Source organism: Triturus cristatus, chromosome 6 (genome assembly GCF_964204655.1).
Source record: "Triturus cristatus chromosome 6, aTriCri1.1, whole genome shotgun sequence".
NCBI lineage: Eukaryota > Metazoa > Chordata > Amphibia > Caudata > Salamandridae > Triturus > Triturus cristatus.
Window position 1 is genome coordinate 1,067,633,556 of NC_140589.1, and position 23,399 is coordinate 1,067,656,954.

Below are 23,399 nucleotides of genomic sequence, written 5' to 3' on the forward strand. Positions count from 1 at the left end.
TCCATTTACTTTTCAGATAAGGACCCTCACAGTGAGATCTCCCCACCTCACTGTCCTATAAAGAATTATCTTGGTACTCGCCATTCCAGCAGCCCAGTACAATCTTTCCCCTCAAATGAATTACGCCCACCTCCAGCAGCCCCATTCTCTCTGCACTACCTTAAGCCGCCAAAAATTAGCAAAGAAGGCAGCAGTAAATTAGCCATTGAAAAACAGTTACTCAATGATCCCAGTCCAGTTCCGTTCCCCCCAACCCCCCACAAAGTCTCGCCCAACTATAAATTACCACATGAAAAACCTTCAATTGCCTATGGTCCTAAAGCGTGAAGCATCTATCGTTCCCCACCTCAAAAACATAACTGTCCTGTTCAATCTACAAATAAAATCCTATATGGCATCTCTTCAAGGCAGGATCTTTAAATAACAATTTTCAGGACCAAGTACTCATTGCCACTGCAGCTGGTGTCCAAATGATAAACCATGTTCGTATTGAATAGGAGTGGGGATGTCAGGGTCCTTATCTCTCCACATCCTGCAGGGCAGGTGGTGTAGCATGATGCACCATGTCTGGCTCCTTGGCCCTGGTGTCCAATACTTTGACCATACGAATTTCAAGCATTTTCAGTTGTCTGCATTTCTTGACCAGAACAGCCTCTGGGCTACCTTCCAGCAATTAGACTCTCTTCAAAGGCCATTCAAGTCCTTGCCCTGGTCGTTACCTCCCTCTCTCTTGTTGAGCCTCTTCTTTTTTAGGGCTCCCTTGCTTTCTGGGGCAGATTTTCTAACATGTGACTGCTGGGATATCCAATGAGGGCTCTATGTTCTGCTGTCTAGTATCACAGACCTCTGGTGTTCAAAATAATTTTTTTTAGTTAAGAAATCACTTTCAATTTGGCTACACTGCCCTCATCCTCTTCATCTCATCAAATGAACTCTGCAGTTTCTGCACTAGCTTGCCATAGTCTCTTTCTCTGACATGAAAGAGGTTGTCAATAAATAGGTGGCACTAGAGGAAGTAAATGCAATAAACGAAACAAGGAGAAATATATTCTGCAGGGGTCAGAATATGCAGCCATCATTGCAGAAACCTTTTAGGCTGGGAGTCCTCTGCCCCCCTCAGGTATTCCCAAGATGTGGAGATTGTTTCTCTGGGAGTACCGTTCTGTTGTCCTCCAGTCTTACAGATCCCCAAGTGCGCTCATCATCTGGCTTCTCTCCCTGACCACCATTTTCAACAATTCTTGGTGTTAGCTTTAACAGGTCTATAACTATCTTATTCTGTGCTCATTATCAAAGCTACAGGATAACATTGGCACCTAAAAACTGTTTTTGTAAATACCTTTGAATTAAGGATATCTTGTACATTGTGGGAGGACGTAGTCTAGTGAATGGCCCAAACTCTATAACAGATATGCTATGATGATTAATACAGCGACTTACCAATTCACTTCCTACCTCGTTCTTTATGGTTTGGCCAAGACTTTGGCCATCAGATCTTTTACTATACACAACTGCCCTCATTTATCTATTTTCAGCTCACACCATAGATCTTTGCACAGAGGATCTGGCTCAGCACCTAAGTGGATTTGTTTTTCTCGTAAAAGCTGCTGCACGAGTTGGAGTCCAGCATCTGGGATTAACAAGCATTGGCATATCCAATAGGTCTCGCCTTTGTGACCTTAAAGTGTTTAGCCATGTAGCATATTTTCTTGCCATCTTTCCCCATGGTGGCTGTCAAAGCCAACACTGACCTGATAAAAAGGCAATTTACGGAACCTATGTACATGAGCGGGTGGCGAATGATTGGAATAGTTAATGAATAAACCTGTATTACTTGACTTTGCAAACTGCATCACCCTGAATTAATTATGTATTGTGTAACTCTGCAAACCGACTCACCTACAGGCATGCGCTCTATGGAAGAGTGAAATGATGAATGAATGAACTTGTATTGTGTAACGACAAACTGAATCGCGTTGAGGTGTACATTCTTTGAAAGAGTAATATGAATTAATAAACCTGTATCCTGTGACTTTGCCCACTGAATTAATCATGTAGAGGCATGAGTTTTTTTTAAAGAATGGGTGCACAGATTGCTCTAAAAATATAGGTATTGAGAATTTTCTCCTGAGAAGAATCTTTGGTAGACTGCATGCAATGAGCACAGCGGGATGTCGTGCCGGTCCTGAGGCTTTAACCAGGGTTAGACCCTTAACGGCAGTACAGAGTTCTCCTGCTGTGATGGGGCTGTCTAGGGGAGACGCATGGTGTGCGGACAAGGGTTCCCACTCCCAGTCAGTGAGGTAGGAGTGGAGTCTCACGGGAGAGAGGTCTTACCAAAAGTAGAGTCGCTGATAGTCTCGAAACACCTTGGATTTGTCTTTTTCTGCTGTCGCCCAAGAAGTGGCACCCGTCTGGATTTTGGTGATGTGCGTTTTCGCCTGGCGCTGCCGCAGATTACAAGCCAGTAGCCTGCCTACTTTATCCCCCCCTTCATAGTATTTCTGCTGCAGTGTCAGCAGAGCGCGCTCCGCCTTTCCCACGCGGTGGGCGCGTAGATGGCCGCGCAATATGGCTAGGTACTATTTAATACGTCTGGTAGTGGCCTCTTTGTACTAACGCTCTAGAAGCTTGATCTCTGCCGTGAGTTTAGATTCTACTAGTTTCGCTTACCTCTGTCTAGCAATGGCAATATACGTTATCGTGCCCCGAATTATCGCTTTGAACCTATCCCATGGTGTGTGTAGAGATACCACGCGGGAGGTGTTGAGGTGGAAGTATTCCGTGATACTCTTTCGTATCCATTCCACATCTACCGGATCCCTTAGCAGATGCAAGGGCATGTGCCATCTGAACGGGCAGGCCAGCCGAGAGGACCAATCATCCCATGTGAGTTCGAGATGAGCGTGGTCGGAGACTGCGATATCCGAGAGTTCTGCTGAGTGCAGGCAATGGTGTGACAAAAGCGTAGTCAATGCGCGAATAGCAGTCAATATATCCCTGCGTGATGGGTGCTGAGGGTTGCCCCCCCACGCCGGCATCAAGTTCAAGGCTGGGGTCTGCATTGTGTCCCCTGGCTGTGGGACCTTGTTCCACAGGGATCTTACAGGATTGCCCGCGAGTGTCTTAGAGCATATCATAGCAAGTGTTTGGCAGTCCCAGGGCACAGGGCTCCACGTGTAGGATCACTAATGCACTATAGTTGCTGCCCGACAGCTAGGGTGGTTGCGTTGTGAGCAGACAAAGGAGCTCCTTGTCCTCAAAGGCACTCTGGGGTGTCCCAACCTGTCTAGTTAAAAGTCCCAAGGTCCTCCGCTGGGCTGCAACTGCCCGGTACTGTGCTTCAGTTTCGTGCTCTGCAGCTCCACAGGGGTGGTCGTCAATAGGGCAGCTCCCCTCTAGCCGCCGCAGGCACACCAGTGGTCACCCAGCTTCTACTCACCAGCGGCAGGTAAACCCAATTCTGTTCAGCCTGCAGGCTCCCTGAAGGCCCGCCACCAGGCCGCTTCACGTGCGCTGGCAGGAAGGGGCACCCCAGTCAAGTCCAGGCGGTCCAAGCAGCAGCGTGGGGCATGCGGTGATGACGTTCCCTCTGGGTTCTGGGTGTCGTGCGACAGCCAGCGAGGGTGTCTAGCTCCACACAGGGCCCAGCCACAGGGTAGCTGCTCTGTTTAGGCCCCTGCAAGATTTGCAGTGCCACACGACTCCACCCACCGCTCCTCTAACCGCCGGGGGACCCCCTGGGTGATGAGGCCGAAGTCCACTTCTGGTAGGCCGGCCAAACAAGGCCCCTATGCTGGAGGGAGGGGAGGGGTCAGATCTTCCGCAGACACCCAAACTTCCGCATGTATCAGTGACCCAGGGGTGCCAGGCGTTGCACACCAAGGCGGCTACAGGTCCCCACCAGCCCAAACACTGCAGGTTCAGGTGCAGGCGATGATCTGCCTCAATGGGGAGGGGGCATGGGGGGAGGTGGACAACATGGGTGACTAGTTCAAAATGGCTTGTTCCCCCCCGCAGGTCACGTTGGCCCAGGGGTGCTGAACAGTGTCCAGCAAGACAGCCGCAACCCCAGACACTCACCATGCATGTCGCAGCAGGCCTGCAGAGCAGCCGCCAATCTCTGGGGTCAGCTGGGTAAGGTGCAAAATGGCAGCCACAAATCGCGGCTCCCCGCCACTGAACTTGTGCGTTGTGGGCCCGTCCCTGCAGCCACAGGACGGAGGGGTGTTGTCAGGCAAAGTCTCTGGGGGCTTGGGCACGCCACGAAGCGGCTGCCCCAGGATGCAGTGCAGTCAATAATCCCCGGATTCCGGCCACTGACGGAGCACCAAGATGGCAGCCACCGACCTCCGCTTGCCGCTGCGGACCCAGACAGCCCAAGGATCCAGCTGCCCGGTCCGCAAGCAGTCAGGTGCGTCCCCGCAGGATCCAGAAGCGGTCACAAGTGCCCCTGAGTGCCAACACTCCTCCGGTGCTCTGTGCTGCGATATAGCGGGCCCCAGGGAGACAGAGCTCACCGGAGACACGTCTCACTCCTTTGCTCCCATGGCCACGCCCCCCCATGATGTTTAATTAACAGCCTACTTACGAAAAGATGAAGATTTTAACTGCAATCAGGGCACATAATTTGCTAGGACTTGCTGACATTTACATTATCAGTCACTGATTTTGAAAGCCAGAATGTATTTAGCAGCTAAGCAAAGCCTGTTTGATCTCAAATCTTTTAACAACGTATATTCTTTTAACCACAGTCAATCCCACATTACAGTCCACTATTTCATTTTCTGTTTTCAATATCAATTTACATACTTTAAAAAAGCATTGTTTCCACACTGACTGCACCAAAACAAACATGTCACGCAATAAATACATTTCAGGTAAGTTGTACAATATGTTACTAAATTGCCATCTTGGGGTTCTGGTACATACACGCCACTCGCCCTTAGACCTCATGGTTTATCATGCAACCAGACCCTCTCAGTAGCTATGTAGGACCATATTACATGGTCTTCTGCTATACATCTTCAATATATTATGTTTAGCTGCTTTTATCAAACAGGCAGTAGTAAAAAAACATATTTCACTGGGAATGTGAAATACTTCCATAATTTGCAGAAATTACATCATAATGTCAGCCTCAGACCACTCTCCATGGCTTTACCACTGTACAATGTTTGCTCAACTTCCTCCTAGCTGTTTACACACATGGACTGCCTGCCAGACAAGAGAATACTGAGGCACAGCTCTCTATTGGGCCTAATTGCTGGAGATGCGTCATGGCTAATCTGCAGTAGCTCAAGTTACACTTCGGCAATATGGGTATGAGGGCAGTTGTTCTAACCAAAGCATAAAATTTACAACAACCAAAAAGCGCATTATGCTTTTGACAAAGAGCCAGCGACCTGGTCTAAACATTCTTTTGTGGAAATATCACCCACCAGAAGACCGTATTACACCTTATCCTTGTCAGAATAAATCTCTCTTGGCTATTTGTTACACATTCCAGGTGGGGCTGCAGACCTGGCCCTATCAACAAGAGGCAATGATACGTTATACTGCCCCTCTTCAAACATCTGGAAAAAAATAATACCTTAAACTCCTGTTAGTAAACTCTGTAAGGGAATTGGGCCTGGTAAAAATGTCCAGACTATTTAGCCTACTACGCTGCGATTTAATATATGGCAGCCACAATATATCTAAGGTTCGATCCAGTGCCAGACAACCTCTCACAAATAATCTATTAAAATGATCCTCTTGCTGTGACCATAACCTATACCACAGAATGAGTGGGGGAAGCTTGATGAGATCTTCTAGTAAAGTCAAGCCTAGTTCTTTATGACCGACATAGATGGAACTGTCAGCAATTTTTTCAAACAAGCATTTTTGCTTAACAGGAGATATTTAACATCAACATAGCCCCATACACTCTTCCCCATATGTTGCCACAGAAATACATTTAGAGCGATAGAGAATACCCATCTCCTTACCCATTTTCATCTCCAGTTCTGTTGTATATCTGAGTAATGATTCTACAGATTTACCAAACTGAAGTTTCCAGGAGATCATTAGACTTTTCCAGGACCCTCGGACAACAAATTAAACTCCCAGGTATGAAAATTAGCTAGTCTATGCCACGTTTACTTTCACCCACTCTGAACTGTTGGCATTTAGCCGATTTGAGACCAAAAAACAAATAAGACTGAATTGCATTGCTTAAGAGAAGAGGTGGGTCTTCAATTGTTTCCGGTAACTTAAATTGCAGTTGGATATGTGGTGACTAGGCAGGGAGTTAGACATTAGATACCCAAACGATCAGCCTCTGTCTCTCGCTCTTTTGATTCTGGGGGTAACCAGGAGGAAGCGATTGTTAGATCTAAGCTCTCTCACACTATTATATGATGGGATGTGATGAAGGATGTGTGGGCCATATACATAAGTTACCTTGTGAGTAATGCATAAAGCCTTAAATTCAATTATTTTCTTCACCGGCAAATAGTGAAGGCTTGCCAAAGTCGGACACACAGACCGTGTTTTTGGTAGGCCCAGCCGTTTTCGGGCAACAGCATTTTGAATAACTTGCAGCTTCTGAATCACATAGGCAGGGCTGCCTGGACAGTTACCACTCTTTTAGCATGTAAGAACATGACCTTGTACAACTACTCTCCGAGTAACCATAAAAAGCCATTTAATCGTCTAAGGGCTTTCAAGAGACCAAAACAAGTCCCTGCCACTTTCTTTGCCTGGACAACCATGTTCAAGTCTTTATCCATTAGTACCCTGTCACGGGTCAGGCACTCCCTCCCCTGTGAGAAAACCTGATCTGATAATAAAACAGGAAGAATGGTGGTCCTCGCCCCTGAAAACTATCCCGTCATTTCTTTGCAGCCCGAGAGTTGGAGCCCCGGCCCAGACTCTGTTTGGTTCAAGAAATCTCCTGACACGGGGGTGTAAACCTTTAAGGAAACGGACTCAGAGGGAAACCTCGCCTCGAAGGATGATGTCAGCTGGAACGTGCCAATAGGGATGCCGGCCTCCGATAGAAGAGAGGAAGAAGAACCCGGAAGAGGAGAACACCTAGAGACCGCGACCAGCGAACCGAGTGAGGAAGGGAGACGCGAGCCAAGGAGGAACCTGAGCGCCTGGAGTAACCCCAATGACCTTGTAGATCAGAGAACAGAAGGACTGCCTGGAGGCCACCGTCCCCGCTTTCCGCCCAGCCACACTCCCGGAGGAGTGTGGCTCTCACAGGTACGCAGCCGAGTGTCGGGATGGGTTGGGAGGAGAGGAAGGGAAGAGGTGTGACTGCGTAGCTTGTAAGCCGCTACCCGGTTGTAAATCACCAGCGCCTCAAGTCCCCCCCCCTCACGAGCACTCCCCGTACCATCTGGTGTGTGGCAGAAGAAAGCACTGCTGTATTCCTCACCCCCTTTTCCTTATGTTTGTGAAGTAAGACAAACTGAAGGGCTGATACTCGTTTTCTTTTGTTTTTCCTGGCATTTCCTTTTCAACCTGTTTTGGAGTCCACAACGCCTATCAAGGGGAACCCCCGTCCACCAAGCCTCAAAGTCTGAAATCCTAAAGCTGGGACGAACCTCTCAGGAGCCCAGAGACGGAAAAGGGAACTGTATCCACAAAGGCTCCGAACTTTTGTTTCATTGTTTGTAGTTTACTTTACGTTATTATCCTGGCTTCCGTGAAAAGGCGGATTTATAGAAAAATAAAGCCCAGCTTACGACACATTGGAGTAGATCTCTTTCCTGATCAAGACCACCCTGAGTCAACCCCGCTAAATACCCCCCAGACTCTTTACTTCCATATTGGGTGAAGGGCAGTCACCCAGTCACAAAGGCCAGAGAATGTGCTCCCATAGTGCTGGATTATTTACAACACCAATAACCTTGTTTATTTTGACATTCAATGTAAGGCAACTGGTTGTCATCCAGTTATTCACCTTCTCCAGGCAGATGTACAGAGTCTCCCAGGTTAGGTTGGTATTGGGTGATAGGGAAACAACAATCTGGGTGTCTTCAGCGTACAACACCATGGTAAGGCCTGATGAACAAATAATGTCTGTAAAAAGGTGACCGTTGACACTAAAAAGAGTGGGGCTCAGCGGCAAGCCCTGAGGCACTTCACATCTGAGCTGATGAATCTCCAAAAGGGAAGGCCCTGTATGTTTCGGAGATTGCTTGAACTGGCCAACCGTCTCTGAGCGAGGGTCAGAATAAATATTACCAAAATGAGAGACCCACTCCAAGGAGGAACAGCTACTTCAATAGACGGGGCAACCATTTTCCTGAAATAGAGTTTACCAATTACCGCCCAGAAGATGGCACAATATTTTAGTTCGCTAGCAGCCATAAGCATCTCCCATGCCTCCTCTTTAATGGCTTTCTTTCGCTCAGACAGCACATTCATATAAATCTGTCTGCAAGCTGCCACTTCGGTATCATCTCTTGGGGTCTCATGAAGTATCTTCCTCAGTGCCTTGTATGCCTTAAAACAGTTCCTATCAAAACAACCAGAGCACTGCAGTCTGCCCATCACTAGAGATCTCTGAGAAACAGAGTTTGATTTCTTGGTCACCAGCATTCCAATCAAGGCAGACCTCAAAAGGCCTACTTTTTTCGGCTAGCAGCTTGGTTATGAAGCCAGCGGTTTCACCCTGGTCCGCTTCAAGGCCACCCCATTTGATATGGCCACCTCAATATCGCCCACTAGAGTGTCATCTGGCGTTCTATCTGCAGCATACTTAGTTATGATGTCTACTGAGGAGATTATGGTCACTAATTGATTTGGAATCCAGCCACTCTTTACGTGATGGAAGTTTCTAGATCGTCCTGGCTGGGGATAATAATGTTATACTGGACTCAGGGGAGGGGGGCAGCCCTGACTGAATTTTTTACCTTTAGTATGAACTCAATGGCAATTCTATCCCACCCTTGTGATAATAGAGGTCAGGTGCTACTTCCCTATCTGGTCAAGTTCGATTTGTGTTATGTTTTTGATTGGGGCGCCCCTCCTTATTTAACAGTTTCCACTTTTGTCAGTGGAACAGGCTCCACTGTCATCGATTACATCAGTTAGTAGGAGTCTTCTAGGTTGCGTGGGAGATGGTAATGTATCACTACCCCCCAAAATGACCACAATCCTCTTTCTATTACATTCCTCTGCCCAAAGCCTGGTTTGCGAGACACTGTTGTGGGAGGGTCTCAGCTCTTGCCAAGCCACGAAGGCTGGCCTGAAAGTCAACCAACATGCATGAAGTCATGCGCAGGCTTTGCGTGGAAGTAGGGCGGCTATTTGGCTGTTTGAATCTAATCTATCATCTTGTTAGTATTACGCATGTTTTTGACCTTCTTTATCCTGAAGAAACCAACCCCCCTTACTAATCGTCAAGCTCATTCCTGGTTTGACAGATCTGCAGGGAGGCCAACAGACCCTTAATGTGGGCACTGAAAGCAACTCCAAGTGCCCAGACTGAGATTGTGGCATGGAGGAAGGCTTACATATTAGCGATCGGCAGAAGGAAGGCAGAACTTAAGGAGCAAGTCTGGTGTACCTTGGTCACAGCCTGCAGAACAGGCAACTCCGGTTTATTCTGGCAGACGGTCAATCATAATCAACTGACCAAATCGACACCAATCGCATATGTGAAAATATAGGTGCTGGTTCATGGGTAGGAAATTTTAAGCAAGTCTACCAGACAAATGATTGTACTGATTCTGCCATGGTCTTGTCTTCCTTTCCGCTTGGCATGGTTGAAGCCGGCCCAAGCGATCCGTAACAAACCAATGTATAAAGCCCCAGTGCCTGAAGGCGTCCCATGGACCTATACAAAATAGAAGTGAGTGTGTGACCCCCTATTATAACCAACTATGCCAATTTGCCCAATAAGGTAGGACTGCCCAGGTTGTGGCACTCTACCTTTATTATTCCTATTTGTTTTTATGTTTTTAAAGGGATAGGGCCTCTCCCAAGGCCCCTTTCTCTTCTTGAATCCACTGTCAGGTCCACTGGCATGGTAGTCTTGGGCAGGATCTAGTACTGGGCTACGGATAATGATACCATTACCAACGTCCAGTACGGTTTCAGACATGGGCTGGGGACCCAGGAGCAATGACTCAATCTCTATTTCCTCATTAATAAATACACCGTGGCCACAGATGGTCAGGACCATGCTTTCATGGACCTCGCTTGCTCCTTCGATATCGTGGCCAGACCCAAACTTTGGGAGGTTCTTCTTTCCTTGGGGCTAGAGCCCGGTCAGTTGGTCTTCCTAAGTGTCCTTCATTATGACCTGAGCGCATGTGTTAGATTTAGGCAAGAAGGCAAATGCACAGAGTTTTTGGCTGGTACGAGGGGTTAGGCAAGATGTGTCCTTGCCCCAATCCTGTTCCTGTTATACATTAATGGTGTGGAGGCAGTGCTGACAGTCAGGGGCAGGGACCCACTGCCCGAAAGGGTAGGCACGTACCCATTCTCCTGTATGAAGACAATGTGGTTCTAATGTGTCGAATTTAGCTGAAAAGGGTCATTGTAATGGGCTGTCTAGATTGCGACACAGGTCTTCGCATTCCAAGGCTCAGGTATGTCAAAGACGTATAACCAAACATCTTTACCTCACCTAGCCACATAAGTGCGCAGGACAAAAACTGACTAAAATTGCTTTTAATGACCTTCTGACTAAAGAAAGGGAGGAGTGCGATCTATGGAAACCTGCCATCAGATAGTACTTGTTGGTTCAAACCACAATGGGTATGGAACCTTACGTGCCTACGGTGCCGTGTGGAAGGGGCAGGGATCTTTTTACCAGGTTGAGGCTGGTACTGAGTAGGTATCACATTTCATTCCCTTTGGGCCAGTTTAATCCAAAAGAAAATCCTTGTCTGCCCTTGTGACGAGCGCTCCCTGCAAACTCTAGCTCAATTTGCCTTTTTTTTAATACAAATTTTATAATAGTTATGCCAGGATGTTCCTTGTCCCACTGTTGAGAGGCACGTCTCACTCCCGTCATAATCTGGCCCTTTTATAGTACATTCCCTCCCAAACCCCGAGGTCTGTTTTGGCGTGGCCACCTTTCTTGAACATGCCTTACAGTTTAGGCGAAACTTACAGTTATAATTGACTGTATTATGTTTTGTTTAATGTGTTCCTGGTTTTTGACCTGCTTTTAGCCTTTTATTGACATTATGTTATTAATATTCTTCAGTATTTTATATTTATGGCTGTTCTTTATTTATGTATGTTTTTGAAACACTAGGCCTTACTGTATTTGTAATGGGCCGTATGTTGCTCTTTTACCGATGAATTTATGTGTTTTATCGGGTTACCATGCATTTATTGTTTACTCCAAGAACCCAAATAAAGCCGATGAATTTAATTGGTCACTAATACCTTTCAGATGTGTAATAAAATTCGCCAAGAGAGTACTCACATTTTAAGATGTCAAAATATAATCGATGTTGACCTACCCGAAGTCCAGTAAATGTGTAAGCAAACAGTTCCAGAAACGAGTAGACTTCATTGGCAAAACAGAGTTGCTTTTTAAAAAAAGATTGTTAATTGCTAAAATGTCATCTTCCTGATCTTTTAGAGTAATCAGAGCTATTTCTTTATTAAGTGATAATATCATGCCTGTTCTAACCACATTGAGGGGATTGCAATAAATGTTCACAATATAAAGACGTGACCTCCTTGCCAACTTTAAACCAATGATTTGATAACAAGCAGAGCCAAGGATGATCATATTCACAGACCGCTAACAATAGGGGAGAAATAAACACAGGCAGGCTGCCCTTAGATCTGACAATGGTAGAAGGAACTGCTGAGGTGTGATACGTAATTTAATCATTTAGGTGTCTGCTATCTACTGTCAATGTCTCCTAAACACATAGGATGGTAAGACTACATACAAACGTTAACCAATCCTGGTTCAGAAGCTTGTTTTTAAGCCTGCCACATTCCAAAACAGAACACGGAGACACTAATTAGATTTAGAGATCCTGTAATTATGTAAAGTAAAGTTGTCTCGCACATATGTAGCATTCTGAGGATTGTGCATTTCTTCAAGTGGTTCCTCCACTACACCCCTTCGGATACTTTGAGACTTCTCATCGACTACGATAATCTGGGTAGCATTTATATTCGGAATAGAAAGAAACCCAGTGGCGCTCCAAGAATAAACCTAAAGGGGTATTCATTAAGGAAGTTGTGGTTCGAGTCATTCTATCCCTTTAAACGTTCTCATATGGGAGAAACGATCTGATGAGGTTATAATCATCTCTCCAGGGTCTTCATCAAATGATACTGATTTTCTCTTGCCACTGGCTCACGGCAAATAATCATCTGACTTATAAAATAAAGCCCAAATAAACAACTGAGATCATTTGCCATTCCGATCAAGTGTTTCATATAATTTTCTGAAATCTATTTGAGTAGAAAGTCAAGAAAATAACTTTTGAACCTTACTACTCTAAAACAATTAAAGATTTGGCAAAATAAAGAAAGAGGAAGGGTGTCAAGGGTAAACAAATAGACTATTTAAAGCTCAATGGAAGAAAGTGGAAGAGAGGAAATAGACATTCTATAAATATATGGACAAGCAGTAGAAACAACCATTGTAAGTATTAATTTCAACTACAATTATAAGTACATCATTATACATTTAGGAAAACAAGATTGCGCTACACTGCTTGCACTTATCGACAAATGAGAATCATTATCGCTGCAAAAAGACAGTGAAGGGGTGTAGATTTACTTGCCGATTTTGTACCTGTGGGTCACAGCCCTCCCACAAATAAAATATATTACAGATGTCACCACTTCTTGATGTGTACATTTCAATACATACAAGAACGCTCCAAATAATCTTTAGAAAAAGAGACTGTAAAAACATGATTAATATATACGCTATGGCACACTATAGAAACAGACCCCAACGGTCTATGTACTCACAGCTTTCCTTGAACTCAATTCTTGCGGGTAGTATTAATTCGGGACCAGCAGAATCCTGGGGCCTGAAGACAGAGAGCGGATATTCAACAAATCATATTACATAACCACACACATTCCCGTTGTTCAGGCTTTCAGAGATCCAAGATATTTGCTTTTAGATCATGATACAACATTTCCCACTAAAAACAGATATGTTTTTGCTGCCGTTGGTCATCGAAAGATGAAACCTTGTTAGTGTTGTTTGTTCACGCTGGCACATGCAATTGTGAAAAAGCCTACCGCATCTCTCTAAGGGCACTCCGGACCATGAATATCGCGTAGGGAGTTTATACAGAGGACACAGCACGAGTGCTCCGTTTCTGCATTATTGATGCGGTTAGATTCGAGTAAGTATGCACGTCTCCAATGCGTCTCAAATAACCATCTTTAGTAACAAGTGTGGCTGCAGAGGGAAAAACACTCACTGCAAACTTCGTCTACACCATGAGTAATGTGATTCCAGGGATACTGCACGGCATCACAGGATGCAGGATTCAGGCAATCCAGTAAATGACCATCAAGTCCTCCTGTAATTACTGTATATTTATTCCATGCATTTGTAATTTTCATCTCTCCTCTTTGCACGCACCTCTTCACTAAAGCTGCCTGGTCGTAGTCTGCCAGTAACAGGGCACCCTGGTGAAACCTGATCACAATGATATTACTTTGCAGCTTCACACGGCTCAGACAGGTCTCCCTCCAATCTACAAAATTTCCAAAGAACCAATAACAATCGAACTATAAACACAACCGTGAATCCATCAAAATGTGTCTGGACCTGTGTTTTGGTACACGTGTGAAAGAAACAGGACAGAAAGTGGACTTAGAAACCCTCAATAAAAAAATGATCGCATTTATAGAACATTTTGCTGCAAGTCCTTCGCTTGGCTCTATGGTGCCTGGTACGTGGTGAAAAGACAAGGAAGTTACTTTTTACATGGATTTTGCATTTCAATGCCTGTTATAAACATGGGCAAGAACGAATATATCGGTATCACTATACTAAGCGTACAACCTTCACAGCCTCAATTTTACAATATATTTGTCTGATAACACATTCGGAAATATAGCCAAACCTTTATCATTAATGACTTGGAATTCAGGGCCTATTCTTGGGTTACATAGCAGTAGCTGCTTTTGCACAGCGACAGGTTTATAGAACCTGAAACGTGCTGTGATGAAACCAGTCACAGTGACAAAAAGACATTCGGTAGATTCAAAAGAATCCTCACTCATGCGCATTATGAAGGTACAACAGGCTTTACATATCATAGCAAATGGCTGCAAATCCAGAGATAGGGGACAGCAGCGGACAGAAGATCTCCATTGGCATTAACAACATGACTATATTTCAACTCCTTTCCATGATGTTGAGACGTAATGCAAAACAGTTTTAAACAAGCATTTGCAATGCAATAGGTCTCGCATTTATAAGAGTTTGAGCTATTGGCATTGTAAAATTACAATGCCTTTTATTTATGTTTTGGTTTTAAAACAAATAAAAGGCATTGTCATTTACAATGTCAGTAGCATAAACTCGCATAAAAGCAGTGTGCGGCGTGCAGCAGTGTGCGGCGTGCAGCAGTGTGCGGCGTGCAGCAGTGTGCGGCGTGCAGCAGTGTGCGGCGTGCAGCAGTGTGCGGCGTGCAGCAGTGTGCGGCGTGCAGCAGTGTGCGGCGTGCAGCAGTGTGAGGCGTGCAGCAGTGTGAGGCGTGCAGCAGTGTGAGGCGTGCAGCAGTGTGAGGCGTGCAGCAGTGTGAGGCGTGCAGCAGTGTGAGGCGTGCAGCAGTGTGCGGCGTGCAGCAGTGTGCGGCGTGCAGCAGTGTGCGGCGTGCAGCCGTGTGCGGCGTGCAGAAGTGTGCGGCGTGCAGCAGTGTGCGGCGTGCAGCAGTGTCATGCAGCAGTGTCATGCAGCAGTGAGTAATGCAGCAGTGAGTAATGCAGCAGTGTGTGGTGTGCAGCAGTGTGTGGCGTGCAGCAGTGTGCGGCGTGCAGCAGTGTGCGGCGTGCAGCAGTGTGCGGCGTGCAGCAGTGTGCGGCGTGCAGCAGTGTGCGGCGTGCAGCAGTGTGTGGCGTGCAGCAGTGTTTCGTGTAGCAGTGTGAGGCGTGCAGCAGTGTGCAGCAGTGTGCGGCGTGCAGCAGTGTGCGGCGTGCAGCAGTGTGCGGCGTGCAGCAGTGTCGTGCAGCATGCAGCAGTGTGCAGCAGTGTGCGGTGTGCAGCAGTGTGCGGCGTGCAGCAGTGCGCGGCATGCAGCAGTGCGCGGCATGCAGCAGTGCGCGGCATGCAGCGGCGTGCAGCAGTGTGCGGCGTGCAGCAGTGTGCGGCGTGCAGCAGTGTGCGGCGTGCAGCAGTGTCGTGCAGCATGCAGCAGTGAGTAATGCAGCAGTGTGCAGCAGTGTGAGGCGTGCAGCAGTGTGAGGCGTGCAGCAGTGTGAGGCGTGCAGCAGTGTGAGGCGTGCAGCAGTGTGAGGCGTGCAGCAGTGTGAGGCATGCAGCAGTGTGAGGCATGCAGCAGTGTGAGGCATGCAGCAGTGTGAGGCATGCAGCAGTGTGAGGCATGCAGCAGTGTGAGGCATGCAGCAGTGTTTCGTGTAGCAGTGTTGTGCAGCATGCAGCAGTGAGTAATGCAGCAGTGTGCAGCAGTGTGTGGCGTGCAGCAGTGTGCGGCGTGCAGCAGTGTGCGGCGTGCAGCAGTGTGAGGCGTGCAGCAGTGTGAGGCGTGCAGCAGGGTGAGGCGTGCAGTAGTGTGTGGCGTGCAGCAGTGTCGTGCAGCATGCAGCAGTGAGTAATGCAGCAGTGTGCGGCGTGCAGCAGCGTGCGGCATGCAGAAGTGTGAGGCGTGCAGCAGCGTGAGGCGTGCAGCAGCGTGAGGCGTGCAGCAGCGTGAGGCGTGCAGCAGTGTCGTGCAGCATGCAGCAGTGAGTAATGCAGCAGTGAGTAATGCAGCAGTGAGTAATGCAGCAGTGAGTAATGCAGCAGTGTGTGGCGTGCAGCAGTGTGTGGCGTGCAGCAGTGTGTGGCGTGCAGCAGTGTTTCGTGCAGCAGTGTGCGGCGTGCAGCAGTGTGCGGCGTGCAGCAGTGTGCAGCAGTGTAGCGGCGTGCAGCAGTGTGCGGTGTGCAGCAGTGTGCGGCGTGCAGCAGTGCGCGGCATGCAGCAGTGCGCGGCGTGCAGCAGTGCGCGGCGTGCAGCAGTGCGCGGCGTGCAGCGGCGTGCAGCAGTGTGCGGCGTGCAGCAGTGTGCGGCGTGCAGCAGTGTGCGGCGTGCAGCAGTGTGCGGCGTGCAGCAGTGTGCGGCGTGCAGCAGTGTCGTGCATGCAGCAGTGAGTAATGCAGCAGTGAGTAATGCAGCAGTGAGTAATGCAGCAGTGTGAGGCGTGCAGCAGTGTGAGGCGTGCAGCAGTGTGAGGCGTGCAGCAGTGTGAGGCGTGCAGCAGTGTGAGGCGTGCAGCAGTGTGAGGCATGCAGCAGTGTGAGGCATGCAGCAGTGTGAGGCATGCAGCAGTGTGAGGCGTGCAGCAGTGTGAGGCATGCAGCAGTGTTTCGTGTAGCAGTGTTGTGCAGCATGCAGCAGTGAGTAATGCAGCAGTGTGCAGCAGTGTGTGGCGTGCAGCAGTGTGCGGCGTGCAGCAGTGTGCGGCGTGCAGCAGTGTGAGGCGTGCAGCAGGGTGAGGCGTGCAGTAGTGTGTGGCGTGCAGCAGTGTCGTGCAGCATGCAGCAGTGAGTAATGCAGCAGTGTGCGGCGTGCAGCAGTGTGCGGCGTGCAGCAGCGTGCGGCATGCAGAAGTGTGAGGCGTGCAGCAGCGTGAGGCGTGCAGCAGCGTGAGGCGTGCAGCAGTGTCGTGCAGCATGCAGCAGTGAGTAATGCAGCAGTGAGTAATGCAGCAGTGAGTAATGCAGCAGTGAGTAATGCAGCAGTGTGTGGCGTGCAGCAGTGTGTGGCGTGCAGCAGTGTGTGGCGTGCAGCAGTGTTTCGTGCAGCAGTGTGCGGCGTGCAGCAGTGTGCGGCGTGCAGCAGTGTGCAGCAGTGTAGCGGCGTGCAGCAGTGTGCGGCGTGCAGCAGTGTGCGGTGTGCGGCATGCAGCAGTGTGAGGCGTGCAGCAGTGTGAGGCGTGCAGCAGTGTGAGGCGTGCAGCAGTGTGAGGCGTGCAGCAGTGTGAGGCGTGCAGCAGTGTGAGGCGTGCAGCAGTGTGAGGCGTGCAGCAGTGTTTCGTGCAGCAGTGTGAGTCGTGCAGCAGTGTGAGGCGTGCAGCAGTGTGAGGCGTGCAGCAGTGTTTCGTGTAGCAGTGTGCGGCGTGCGGCAGTGTGTAATGCAGCAGTGTGCGGTGTGCGGCGTGCAGCAGTGTGCGGCGTGCAGCAGTGTGTGGCGTGCAGCAGTGTGTGGCGTGCAGCAGTATGTGGCGTGGTTTGTAAACAACAAGAAAAGCGGACATCAAAGGAAGGGTGGGAGGGAACGAGCATATGGGGTGTGAGTTATAAAAGTTAATTGTTGTAAGAGGGGATGCAGGAAGTGAGGCCGAGCGCGCGCTGGCGAAAGCAGTCTGCTGCTTTCAAGTCCGATGCCAGATGCCAGCTTCGCGCTTGAATGCCTCACATGCACTGGCCATAAACCGCGTTCCTAAGGTCTTGTGCCCCTTACTAAATCTCTCTGAAAGCGTGAGGCGGCGCACGCGCAGGAAGTAGCTGGTGGCAAATGGAATGCGCGTGGTTGTGCGCGTAACCGCCACACGATCCGCCTGGGAAGCCTTTGGGAGCATTTTCTGAAGCCCCTACATAAGTCTCGCTGAGCGATCGTTTACGCGATAGTCAGGTGAGACCTAAAAAATTTACATCAGGGGGACCATGCAATGGTTTTCTTTCCGATGCCTTCAGTCCACATTCAGAAAGTGGGAGATGTCCCCTCATGGAATGCAATAACATCTCCTTTGAGACTCCTTTATTCAAGCTTTGCAGCTGCAAGTGGAGTCGCCAATGGGAGCTACACCACATTGCAAGCAGCTAGGAATAGGGACACCGCCGTCTCTTAACAATTCAGAATGAACTGTAATGGTTATAGGAGTGATATATTTAGAGTCATGTTGTTCTAGGAACCTGTACCAGCTTCTAGAATTCACAACCTCCACTGCTAAGGCCACCTAACACCGTTCCATCAGTAACAGGGAAAATGAACTCTTCAAAAGTGGCGTAATCCAACGGGAGGGGAGATCTTGGCTAGCCATAACAGGACACCTGTTGATCGTGGGGGTAGTGGGGAGGTCAATTACCCACAACTGATTGATCCACAGAGCCCTGAACAGGAAGAGGGGCTCCAACACGCACCTCACTACATAAGCGCTTTGATTTCCTCGTGGCACAGAACGCCTGTAGCTAGTCTGGGGGACTCAATTCCTCACAATTTATTGGCCCACAGTGAGAGCCCTGTGCAGGAGAATGAGGAGCAGTATTGAGCACCATGCTTCATAAGCACTAAGACTTCCCCACGGTGCGAGACGGGGCCAACAAGAGCAGGCCGGTCTGTGCCCGTCTGAGGGCTAACGAGGGTGGGCCCTGTCTAATTTGATTTCAGTGTGGTTCATTGCAGAGGTTGTGCTGAAGTCAAATTTAGGTAAGCGTAAAACTGGACCGTGATTGGTCCCTGAGGTGACCCAGGAGTAAACCATACAGTTCCTATTCAATTATTTCATTTCTGACCTCTGCAGTGGGTGCCCTCTCTGAAGAGATTAATACAGTTGAGGAGTAGCTTGGCATTGGGGGAATGAATGGTGTTCCTATGGTCATATCTACAGACGCCCCATTGCAAATCAAGGGATTTTGCCTATATTACGTAATGACCCCATCTAGCAAAAGATGGCACACCAAGCTTGGTGGATCTTGTGGACATTGATCATTCTCAGTGACTACCTATCTCCACAGCCCCAGTTAGTAAAAAGAAAAAGAAAGACTTGGCGGGGATAACAAGGAGTACTCAAAAAAAAGACAGTTGGATGAACGGAAATGTGGGGCTAATGGAGAATAACGAACAAGTTACTTACCTTCGGCAACGCTTTCTCTGGAAAAGACCAGATCTAGCAGAAGATTCCTTACCTTTGAACTTTCCAGGCTTCAGCCTGTATCCGAAAGATTTTTTTGAAAGTGTCAATCAGCTTAGCAAGGCATAAACCGTGCTGTAATTGACGTCTACGTCACCTATACAGACACCACCTCAGCACACAGTTGTCAGTTACTTTTTACGACTTTCCACACCAGGAGTGCGGAGCCATAAAGTGCATTGACACTGGTGTGTTCAAACTAGGGCACTGAAAAGGGTCTTCCCTAACCCTAGAATTCTGTCCGCACAACAGGGAGGATGGATGGATCAGTAAGGAATCTGCAGCTAGATCTTGCCTCTACCAGATAAAGCATTACTGAAGGTAAGTAACTTGCTCATCTGACAGAGACATCTAGCTGCAGATTCCTTACCTTTGAATAGATGCCCAAGCAATACCATCCCCCGTGGCGGGCTGTGGACCAATTCTATACTAAAAAGTCCTGCAGGACCGAACGGGCGAAGTGCCCATCTCTGAAGACCTGATTGTCCAGACAGTTTGGTAAATGCGTGCAGGGACACCCTCGTTGCTGCTTGGCAGATTTCCATGACTGGGACTCCACGGGCTAACGCAGTGGTAGCAGCGGTAGCCCTGGTGGAATAAGCACTTAAGTCCCCAGTGGGCTGCTTCTTAGCTAGTATGTAGCAGATTTTAATACAGAGAAAGACACAGTGCCAAAGGAATATGCTACTTACCAGTATGCATCTGTTCTTGGCATGTAGAGCTGCAGATCTACACACTTTTGCATAGATCACCATCTGGTGTTGGGCCCGGATGTTTGCAGTTTGTTTTTCCTCTTGGAAAGTCTTTGGAAGTCACGAGGTCGGTGACTCCTCCTTTGGATCGTATTGCGCATGGGCTTCGGCTCCATCCTCAGATTGTTTTTCGCCAGCAGTTGTTTGAAATAATCTTTTTAGTACAGCCTGGCCCACGCTAGCTTGTTGCTTGGTTTGCACATCTACACAGTAGTGTTTAGTGAAAGTGTGCGGTGTTGACCATGTAGCTGCTTTGCAGATATCATCTAATGGGATGTTCCCTAGAAAAGCCATAGAAGCCGCTATCTTTCATGTAGAATGGGCTTTAGGGGGGAACGGATAGCGTTCGTTTTCCTTTGTGGTTGCAAATCTGGATGCATTTTACAATCCACCTGGCTATCCCCGATTTTGAGATGGGGTAGCCCTTGTGTTGTGGAGAGAAAGAGACAAACAGTTGTTTGGTCTTTCTGAAAGGTTGTGTTCTTTGGATATAGTAAAGTAAGGCTCGTTTGACATCTAGCGTGTGTAGAGCCCTTTCTGCAACAGTTTGAGGTTGCGAGAAAAATACCGGTAATTCTACAGATTGGTTTAGGTGAAAAGGGGAAATGACTTTAGGTACTAATTTTGGGTTGGTACGGCGAACAACCTTGTTCTGGTGCGTTTGAAGAAAAGGTTCTTGTATGGTAAGTGCTTGTATCTCACTGACCCTTCTAAGGGAAGAGATGGCTACAAGAAAAGCTGTTTTCCATGTGAGAAATTGCAGTTCGCATTTATGCAAAGGTTCGAAGAGCGGCCCCATTAGCCTTGTGAGAATGAGATTAAAGTTCCACACATGTGAGGGTGGTACTCTGGGGGGAATTATTCTTTTTAGTCCTTCCATGAAGGCTTTAATGGCAGGTACTCTGAAAAGTGATAGATGCTGCCTGTTTTGTAGGTAAGCTGCAATTGCTGTGAGGTGTAGCCGAATGGAGGTATATGCTAGATTACACTTTAGTAGGTGGAGTAAGTAGCATATGATGTGTTGTATAGACACGTCTAGAGGATTGATTGTGTGGTTATGGCAATAAACAACAAATCGTTTCCACTTGGCAGCGTAGCAGGCTCTAGTGGTAGGGCGTCTAGCTTCTCTGATGACGTTCATACAGTCAGGAGGAAGGTTTAGGTATCCGAATTCTAGGATTTCAGGAGCCTGATCGCAAGGTTGAGCTGAGCTGGGTCTGGGTGCCTGATCTCTCCATGGTTCTGGGTTAGGAGGCATGGTGAGAGGTGTAGCTTTTGGTGTGGTACTACAGAGAGTTCCAGCAGCGTGGTGTACCACTGTTGTCTGGTCAATGTTGGAGCTACTAGGATCAGCGTGAGGGAATGCTGTTGTAGCTTTTGCACCACTTATGAAATTAGTGGGAGAGGTGGAAAAGCGTACGCAAATTTGCCTGACCAGTTCATCCATATCGCATTTCCTTTGGACAATGGGTGTGGGTATCTGGCGGCAGAGCTTGGGCATTTTTTGATTTCGTGGGTGGCGAATAGGTCTATTTGTGGATGCCCCCACGTTTGAAAGAACGGGTGAAGAACCTGAGGGTGAAGTTCCCACTCGTGGATCTGCTGCGTCTGTCTGCTGAGCAGATCTGCCATGGTGTTCTGGACTCCTGGGACATGTTGGGTAGGAGAAAGATTTTGGGTGGAATTGCCCATCTCCATATGCTCTGTGCTAGTTAAGAGAGCTGTGGAGAGTGTGTGCCGCCTTGTTTTTGAATGTAATACATGGCCGTCATGTTGTCTATGCGAATGAGGACTGCCTTGCGTAAAATTTGTGCCTGAAAAGATTTTAGGGCTAGAGAGATTGCTAGTTACTCCAGATGGTTGATATGGAGTAACTTTTGTTGCGGCGTCCATGTGCCCTGCACTGTGAGGTGTAAAAGATGAGCTCCCCAGCCGGAGAGCGATGCGTCTGTTAGTATTATTTGTGGAACCGGGTCCAGGAACGGTCGACCTTTGGAAAGGTTTGTGGTGTTCCACCACTGCAGAGAGCGATGGGTGCGACCGTCTACCAACACCAGATCTGTCAGTTGCCCCTGGGCCTAGTTCCATTGGCGCGCTAAGCACTCTTGGAGTGGACGCATCTGGAGTCTTGCGTGGGGTACTATGAAAATGCAAGAGGCCATCATCCCTATCAGTTGCATAAACACTCTTGCTGGAAGGGAATGTTGAGGTATGAATCTTTGTCGCAAAGCCTGAATGCTTGCAATCCTGGCCGAATTGGGGTAGGCTATGGCTTTTGAGGTGTCTATGGTGGCACCGAGGTATTGTTTTATGTGGGATGGTTTAGTTGGGCCTTTTGGTGGTTCACCGTGAAGCCTAGTTGGTGAAGTAGTTGGATTGTAGTGGCGGTGTGGTGTACACATTGGTTGTAGGACATGGCTTTTATCAGCCAGTCGTCCAAGTATGGGAAGACGTGAATGTGCTGTCTTCTGAGGTGTGCCGACACTACCGCTAGGCACTTGGTGAATACCCGTGTTGCTGTTGTGACTCCGAATGGGAGCACTTTGAACTGGTAGTGTTGCCCGTCCACTACAAATCTGAGGTACTTTCTGTGAGCATGGTGTACTGGAATGTGGAAGTATGCGTCTTTCAAGTCCAGTGTGGTGAGGAAGTCGTTCTGGGAGAGGAGCGGAAGCACCTGCTGAAGCGTTACCATGTGAAAATGGTCTGAATGTATGTATGTGTTTAGGGGCAGGAGATCTAGAATAGGTCGTAGAGTCTCGTCCCTTTTTGGTATTAGAAAATATAGGGAGTAGACCCCTAAATTTTGCTGATTGACGGGAACTTGTTCTATTGCATGTTTTTGTAGGAGGGAGATTACCTCCTGTTTTAGTAATGTGGAATGTTCTTGTGACATTGGGCGTTGCCTGGGTGGAATGTTTGGGGGGGGTAGATGTTAATTCCAGGCAGTATCCTGACCGAATAATTTGGGTCACCCATTTGTCTGAGGTGATGGTCTCCCAGACATGAAGGAAATTTTGTAGTCTGCCCCCGACCGGAGTGTGACGGTCTGGAGGGAGCGGGGGGGAAGTCATTGGGTAGGCGTTGTGGCACAGCGGGCGGTATTTGTTTTGCCTCTGCCTATATTATTATTTCCCCTATAGCCACCTCTTTGATAACCCCTTGTGAAGGTGGACTGAGTGGGGGATTTGTAGGAAGTGGACGCGCTATCTGAGGAGTAGCCTCTAGATGTACTCCGAAAGGAAGAGCAGCAAAAGGAGCGCCTAGGAGGGTGTGACTGCAGGGCTCCCATGGACTTCGCCGTATCAATGTCCTTCTTCATTTTTTCGAGGGCCTCATCTACCTTTGGGCCGAATAGGTGTTCTTGGTCAAAGGGATGATTCAGAATGGAGGCTTGCACCTCTGGTTTGAAACCTGATATTCTTAGCCAAGCATGGCGACGGAGGAGGACGCTAGTATTAATGGCCCTGGAGGCTGTGTCTGCTGCATCTAAGGCACAGCGTATAGAGGTGTTAGTTATTGTCTTACCCTCTTGAATTAATTCATTGGCCCTAGTTTTGT

The 23,399-nt window shown here is 48.2% G+C and overlaps 1 protein-coding gene across 16 annotated transcripts in view; it reads right to left on the reverse strand.

The window, feature by feature from the left end:
• The window catches only part of AFDN (afadin, adherens junction formation factor), a 1,598,291-nt gene that overhangs the window by 956,009 nt on the left and 618,883 nt on the right, over positions 1 to 23,399 (reverse strand). For all 16 annotated transcript variants that reach the window (XM_085611917.1, XM_085611916.1, XM_085611915.1 and 13 more), the window contains one exon: positions 12,961 to 13,022. In XM_085611917.1, coding sequence (XP_085468043.1) covers positions 12,961 to 13,022 — 62 coding nt within the window. The remainder of the gene's footprint in view (positions 1 to 12,960; positions 13,023 to 23,399) is intronic.